The sequence below is a fragment of the Nannospalax galili genome, unplaced genomic scaffold, assembly GCF_000622305.1.
Source record: "Nannospalax galili isolate Female #2095 unplaced genomic scaffold, S.galili_v1.0 scaffold359, whole genome shotgun sequence".
In the NCBI taxonomy this organism is placed as follows: Eukaryota; Metazoa; Chordata; class Mammalia; order Rodentia; family Spalacidae; genus Nannospalax; species Nannospalax galili.
Genome location: NW_008347042.1, coordinates 2,143,254 through 2,151,308, shown reverse-complemented (window position 1 = coordinate 2,151,308; position 8,055 = coordinate 2,143,254). Strand labels below are relative to the sequence as shown.

At 39.8% G+C, this 8,055-nt stretch overlaps 1 protein-coding gene across 2 annotated transcripts in view; it reads left to right on the top strand.

The window, feature by feature from the left end:
• Positions 1 to 8,055, top strand: part of Tbc1d9 (TBC1 domain family member 9) — a 133,227-nt gene that overhangs the window by 118,409 nt on the left and 6,763 nt on the right. The window contains exons 19-20 of one of the 2 annotated variants that reach the window (XM_008843437.3): positions 2,988 to 3,068; positions 3,161 to 3,264. In XM_008843437.3, the coding sequence (XP_008841659.1) occupies positions 2,988 to 3,068; positions 3,161 to 3,264 (185 nt within the window). Of the gene's footprint in view, positions 1 to 2,987; positions 3,075 to 3,160; positions 3,265 to 8,055 lie in introns of both variants that reach the window. The other variant, XM_029568491.1, reaches the window with a different exon arrangement.

Here is an 8,055-nt window from a genome sequence, read left to right as displayed (position 1 = left end):
GAGAGAGAGAGAGAGAGAGAGAGAGAGAGAGAGAAAGAGAGAGAGAAAGCAAAAAAATAAAAACAGAAGGCATTCCCATTCCCTGTGCTCTACAACAGGTGCCAAGGACAACTCTTGAGCCATACCCAACCCACTGCTTGTCTTGAACTTGAGCTTAAAAAGCTTTTCTTAGGCTGGGCGTGCTAGTGCATGCCTTTAATCCCAGCACTTGGGAGGCAGAGGCAGGTGGATCTTTGTGCCTTCGAGGCCAGCCTAATCTACATAGTGAGTTCCAGGACAGCTGGGGCTACAGGGAGACCCTGTCTCAAAAAGACAAGAAAAAAACAAAAAGCTTTTCTCATTTTTAAGTGCTTTTTAAAGTCAAAAGGAAAATATTTCTTGCCATACAAAAAGTACATAAAATTTATAGCGATGATAAATGAAGTTGAATTAGAACACAACCATGTTTATTCATTTATTTCATGGTGTAGTGGCAGAACTGAGCAGTTAAGGCAGAAATCATATGGCCTGCAAGTTTAAAATTCAGGTAACCCTCTAAATCCATAGGTTCAGATTTGTATATTGAAAAGTATTCAAACAAAGCATTGCATCTAGACTGAACATGTGCAAAGCTTTTTTTTCTTGTCAGTATTTCCTAAACAGTGGAGCATTCCAACTGTTCACAGAGCTTTTACCTTGCATTCATTCTTACAAGTAATCTAGAGATGGTTTAAATTATGCAAGAGGATATGTGTAGATTATATACAAGCATATAACAGATCTGAGCAGCTGTGTGCTTTGGTATCCACAAGGAGTACTGGAGCCAATCCTCCTCGGAGTTCCAGGAAGGGCTGTTTACCATCTGGCCCTTTTCAGAAGGCTGCCAACCCCTCGTCTGTGTGATTGTTTGGTCTATGTAGATGGAATTTGGCTCACTGTATCTATCTCCAAATGCATTTGTTGATGAATCATGTGCCTTTTGTCTTGGGACTCTAGGCAGCATCTCTCAGCTGCTGCTACACGAAGTTCCCTTCCAATTCATTGTTTAGCTTCAGCACTTCACCTAAGTCCAACAGCAAACACAGGTTGCTTCTGGGCTCTTTAGTCTCTTAAGTCTTGCTATCCCTAAATAAACACAATGTAGACCTGCTTTTAAACTGCAGGCACATAAGGAGATGGATAGAGAAAAAGGAGCCAGACTTCATCTTCTTGAGACTCATAGTACAAGTTGAATATAGGCGCTTGGAGAGGATACTAGCTCTGCATGTTGTCATCTGAGTGACTGCAGGTAGATTCCTGCCTCAGTTTCTCAGTGTGGAGAATGGAGATGATAGCTGTCATACTGTAGGTGATGAGGACCCACTGAGATAGTGCAGTCTGTAGTAATGGCTTCTCACATGGTCCTGAGCACACCCGTATTCTTGTTATGGACAGCCGTGAGTCTGGCTGCAAAATGGTAGCCATACCTTTCTCAGTGGCTACTCATTTCAGAAGGGAGTCTCATGTTCTGGAAATGGTTTCAGAAATGGTCACATGCTAGTAGTGCTGAATGTCCTTCAGCAGTGCTTTTTAAGAATGTTTTTCTGGGGCTGGAGAGATGGCTCAGCAGTTAAATATACTGACGACTCTTCTAGCACCCACATGACCACTAACAACCATTCAGAAATCCAGTTCCAGGGGATCTGTCACCTTCTTCTGGCCTCCACAGGCTTTGCACAACATGGATACACTTACGTACATACAGGCGAAACATGCATACACATAAATAAATCAAAAAAAATTTTTTGAAGAATGTTTTTCTGGGACTGGAGAGATGGCTCAACAGTTGGTTAAGAGCATTGACTACCCTTCCTGAGGACCTGAGTTCAGTTCCCAACAACTGCATGTAACTGTCTTTAACTCTAGTTCCAAGGGGATTCAATACCCTCTTCTGGCCTCTACTGGCAATGCACAACATAGGGGCTTATGTACATGTAGGCAACACACTTGTATGCATAAAATAAGAATAAATTTTTAAAAAGAATGTCTTCCCCACACCAAGCATGGTGGTGCATGCCTTTAATACCAGCACCCAGGAGTCAGGCAGGCAGATCTCTATGAGATTGAGGCCAGCCTGGTCTACATAGTAAGTTCCAGGCCACCTGAGAGTACAGGGAGATCCTGTCTCAAAACAACAACAAAAATAATAGTATTTTAGAAACGTCAAACTATCTTGATAGATTCTTGTACACATAACCTTCTGGGAAGAAGACATTCTTTCTTTCTTCTACTCACAGTTCAGCTTCCCTGAAGGAATAAGCTCTTGGTCTTTTTTCAGGTAATAGCAAAAGATGGATGTCATTCCTGAAAAGATGATAAGATTACAGACAGGACAGAGGGTTTGTGTGTAACGTACTGGGAAGGCACCATCACTTCCTGTAAGTTCTATAGACTATGTGGCATCTTCCCTTTAATTTTTAATTGTACGCTGAACCCCAGATGTGAAAAAGAAATCTGGGGTAGTCCTTGAGAGATGGGATTGTCAGATAAAATATAGACCGTCCAATAAAATTCAGATTTCAGCTAAAAAATAATTAAGTATACGTAGCATAGTATTAGAGATACTCTTTAACCAAAAGAATTACATATTTGAAATTTGATACTGGTATTTATTTGTTTTTAAATATTTATTTTATTTTTATTTATGTATATGTGTGTGTGTGTGTGTGTGTGTGTGTGTGTGTATGTATGAATGTCGATCCCTGCAGAGGCAGAAGAGGGTGTTGAATCTCCTGGAGCTGGAGTTACAGGCAGTTGTGAGCCACCTGACATGGATGCTGGGAATCGAACTTGGGTCCTCTCCAAGAGCAGCAAGTGCTCTTAACAGCTGAGCCATCTCTCCAGCCAACTTACTAATTATTGTTTGCTAAATCAGGCCATCCGAACTAGATTCTTCATTTCTACTAATGCTAAGTCTGTGGTCATATTCTATAACGCCCTGCTTTTTCCTTCTGAATGTTTCTCAACAGTTGTTGGGTTGGACAGCAGAGGCAAACAGAGTGCAGATGAAGGCTTTGTCGCCGTGAGTCTGGGTCTGAAGCGGGACAAAGGTACAGGTATGCTCGTCTGTGTCGACCTCCTTGCTGTTTGAGCATTTGTTTCTTGATCTATGAACACTCATCTCCAAACATTTGGGTTGTAGGGAAGAGGACAAATTCTCAAGAAAATCGTAATTATCTGAGACTCTGGACTCCAGAAAATAAGTCTAAATCAAAGAATGCAAAGGATTTACCCAAGCTGAATCAGGTAAGAGGCTATTATTTCTGGTCCTTCATAAATGTAGAATAAATTCCCCCTAAAAATAATGGGAACATAGGGGCACTTAACTAATATCTGTTTGGGTTTTTTAGTTACTATTTTTCTGTTTTGTTTTGTTTTTTTTATGTGTGTGAGTGTATTGGCCTGTGAAAGTCAGAAGAAGACATCGGATTCCCTGGAACTGGAGTTGCAGACGGTTGTTAACCACCATATGGGTGCTGGGAATCGAACCCAGGTCCTCTTAATTGCTGAACCATGTCTCTAGCCCCCTGTTTGAGTTTTTGTAAAGAACAAGGTATCATTTACTCCTGACTTGTCTTCAATACACTTTCAGCTAAGGATGACCTTGAGCTCCTGATCCTCCTGCTTACACTTCCCAAGTGCTGGCTTTACAGGCATGTGCCATCACACCTAGTTTATGTGTTACTGGGGACAGAACTCAGGACTTTGTACATGCTAGGCAAGCACTCTACCAACTGAGTTGCATCCCAGCCCTATTTGGGTTTCTTTTTATTGCATCAAAATTATGCTTAGTTGTGAGAAAATATCCTTCTCAGGGAAAAGTTGAATAACAAAGTACTCAGTTTTGAGACTATATACATTCCATTCCAAAGAAATACCCTCAGATACTCAAAATTAACTTCATGCTGTTTTCATCTCACTGTGCTCAGAAAGATGTCTAACATGTTTTCCTTGAAAAATAAAGTGTAACAAAGGAAAAAATTATAATTATAATATGGTGTTTCCTAGCTTAGGAACAGGTAGGTCATCAGGGTAAAAGTGAAAGAGTCACTGCTGTCCAGGGAGGTAAGGAGCTGTGTCCTGGGAGAGGTTTTTCTAGCTAACCTTGAAAAAGTGTAAATGACTTCAAGACTTCGTAGATGTGAAAATAAAAGAATGAGCCCATAATTTCCTTAAGGTACTTCAGCAAGGAGAAAAAGAATAATGAAAAAGAACAAAAGAAGTGATGCCTGGCATGGTGTCACATGCCAATACTCCCAGCCCTGGGGAGGAAGAGGCAGGAGGATAGGGAGTTTGAAGGCAACCTGGGCGACATATTGAAACCTTGTCTCGAGTCAACTAAAAATGAAGAATATATAAAGAAAAATGTGGCCTAGTCATTCTGTGTGTGCACCTGGGTGTTTTTTTTCTTTTTTTAATATTTTTTAAATTTTTTTAGAAGAAGCATTTCATTACAGCTTTAATATACTCAATAACAGTTTCCAGAGCAAAGATACATCTCTTTCAAAAGTGGCTATAAAATTTTTAGGTTCACTGTTGAATTAATACAGTTATACAATATTGAACTCAGTATAAACCCTGTAAGACATAAAATTGAATGAGCTTTTAACCTTTAAAAAAGATCTCCATTTCATTTTAAAATATACTGTTCCCTACAGAAAGACTCATTGTTTTTGTTAACACTGAGATGTTGGCGTATGCATCTCTAATCTGTATGTATCTGATTATTACTAGTCATAATTGGTTGCACCGGGACCCTTGGCACCTGTGTATGTCTATAAAGTCATCAGATAGATTTCAGTGGTAATGTTTATTACCTCTACTAATTAAAATGACGTAAATTTTTAGGCTTCCTCATCAAATATAATTCATTTTCTTAATTTGTTGATTTGTGTGTGTGTGTGTGTGTATATATATCACACAGGACATCCCAAACCATCTTATTCAACTATACACTCACCTTCCGGATGGCACCCTCCCATAACCTCCCTCCCCCCACTAGAGCCCTTACACTTTGTTATCCCTGCTACTGTCTGCTGTGTTGACACCCCCAGCTATTCCTCACTACTGGTCCATCTGATGAATCTTGTCAGCCTATCTAGAGGTCTTTGTTTTAGGAAGGTCAGCTGTTCCTCATCTAGCAGCAATCAGTTATCAATATTCATTTAGATAAGATTGGGGTCTGCTGTTCATTTTCCCAGTTCTATGCTGGGCTACTATCTGGGAGTTCCTTGGACCCTGGCCAACAACTCAAAAGAAGGTATCTTCTATCTGGCATTATTGCTTGCTATGTAGCCTTTAGCTATACATATGGACTCTTTAAAAATTATATTGTCCCCTTTTAATCTTCAGTTATACTTTCCTTTTGGGTGTTTAAGGCCATACAGTTGGCCCAGATAAACTAATTTATTTGTACTCTAAGACCATTTGAGGATCTGTTCTTCAGGGATCACATGGGCTTGGGAGGAGCCCCTGGCACCTTTCTTTTACCAGTTCCACCTATGTGAAGAAAAGTATAAGGTCCTACAAGACCATGGTTGGCTTTGCTTGGAAGCATGGAGGAAATGATACCTCTGTGTTGGCCAGCCTCTTTGTAGACTGGACACTGGTTCAACTCCATCTGGTCAGGACTCCTCAGCCTCCTTGACCAAGAGGACCGGTGACCACCACCATTACAGGACATTTTGAAAGATGCTCATAGTCCCCTGGAACTAGTCAACCTAGGAGGGTATGGAGCAAAAGTGTCCTTTATGTCCCTCTGACAAAATTATTATAGGCCTCAAAAGTATGTCTGTTAAACATCCAAGAAGGTTAGTTCCACCAGTCTGGTAATTTTAATTACTGTGTGCCATGTAGATAAATCTTGGGCAAAGACAATTGTTCTCAGATAAACCTTGCCTAGACATATATTTCTTGATCTGGTATGTATAATTTGTCTGGAGGTTGTTGGACTAATATGGGTCCCTCTGGTTTTTAAAACTAGCTAGACATTATTTATCTCTCGCATTGTCTAACCCCTCCTTCGTGGTTTCCCCAATTAAAGTGCCCCCATTTTTCCCCTTTCTCCTTTAATAATACCCTTCTCCTACAGTCCTACCTCTCTTGATCTTCTTCTTTCCCTATATCCCCTGGGTTCCTTGTATATCCTTCCCTCCCCTCTCCCTTAAACTAACCCAATTTTTATCCATATCTCCCTTGTTAAGGCCTGTTTCCTACTGTTCTTCTCTTTCAGGTTCTTTCTTTTCCTTTACCTCCCTGTTTCCTTTCCATTATCCTGGTTCCTGTAGTTATGTCTGGATACATACTCACTTATCAGGGTTTGGTTCTAGGATCCACATATGAGGGAGAACATACATTGATTTTATTTCTGAGTCTGTGTTACTTAGTATAAGAGTTTCTAGTTCCATCCACTTACCTGCAAACTTCATGATTTCATCTTTCTTTACTGCTGAGTAAAGCTCCTTCTAAATGAACCACACTTTCATTAAATACTCATCAATTGAGGGACAATTAGGTTGCTTCCATCTCTTGGCTATTGTGAAAAAAGCAGCAACAAACATGGATGTACAAGTGTCTCTGCAATAGGATGAGTTTTTAGGGTTTATGCCAAGGAGTGGTATAAATGGGTTAAATGCTAGGTTCATTTGTAGTTTTTAGAGTTCTCCACACTGCTTTCCATAGGAGTTGAACAAGTTTGCAGCCCCACCAGCAGTGGATGAGTGTTCCCCTTTCCCCACATCCTCTCCAACATTTGGTATCATTTGTTATCTTGATCTTAGCCAGTCTGACTGGGGTAAGATGAAATTTTAAAGTGGTTTTAATTTGCATTTCCCTAATTATTAGTGATGTTGAACATCTTTTAAGATGTTTCATAGCCATCTTTACTTCTTCGAGAACTCTCTGTTCAACTCCTTAGCCTATCTTTTAATTGGGTTGCTTCTTGTCTTGATTCTCTATTTTTTGTGTTTGAGTTCGTTATATATTCTGGTTATTAAACCTCTGTCGGATGTGTCGCTGGTGAAGATTTTCTCCCATTCTGTGGGTTTCCTCTTTGCTTCCTTGGTTGTCTCCTTTGATGTACAAAAGCTTTGTAGTTTAAGTAGGTCCCATTTGTAGATTCTTGCCCTTGATTCCTGAGCAATTGATGTCCGGTTTAGAAAATCCTTTCCTACACCTATATCTTGTAGGTTTTTCCCAATGTTTTCTTCTAACAGTTTTAGGGTTTCAGGCTTTATATTGAGGTCTCTGATCCATTTGTAACTGATTTTTGTGCAAGGTGAAGGGTAGGGTGTTTAGCTTCATTCTTCTACAGGTAGAGATCCAGTTTTGCCAGCACCATTTGCTGAACATGCTGTCTTTCCTCCAGTGAATGTTCTTGGCCCCTCTGTCAAATAAAAGGTCACCGAAATGGCATGTATTCATGTTTGGGTCTTCAATTTTGTTCCATTGATCTATGGGTCTATTTTTGTGCCAGTACCATGTTTTTTTTATGACTATAGCTCTGTAATACAGCTTAAAATCTGGTATAGTAATCTCCCTGGCATTGTTCTTAGTGCTCAGGGTTACTTTGGCCATCCTAGGTCTTTTCTGCTTCCATATGAATCTTAGGATGGTTTTTTCCAATTCTGTGAAAAATGTCATGGAGATTTTGATTGGCATTGCATTGAATCTATAAATGACTTTTGGTAGGATGGTCATTTTCACAATATTACTTCTTCCAGTCCATGAGCATGGGAGGTCCTTTCATCTTCTGATGTCTTCTTCAATCTCTTTCTTTAAAGACTTAAAATTTTATTGAAGAGATCTTTAATGTCTTTGGTCAGGTTTATTCGGAGATTTTTTTTTTTTTTGCATCTATTGTGAAGGGGAGTGTTTCCAAGTATTCTTTCTCTGGTTGCTTGTTATTGGTATATAGAGAAGCTACATACTTTTGTAGATTCATTTGTAACCTGCCAGTTTACTGAACGTGAGGCCTCCCTATTTCTCAAAAATTTTCTGGTGGAATTTTTGGCATCTCCTAGGTATAATAACACATCA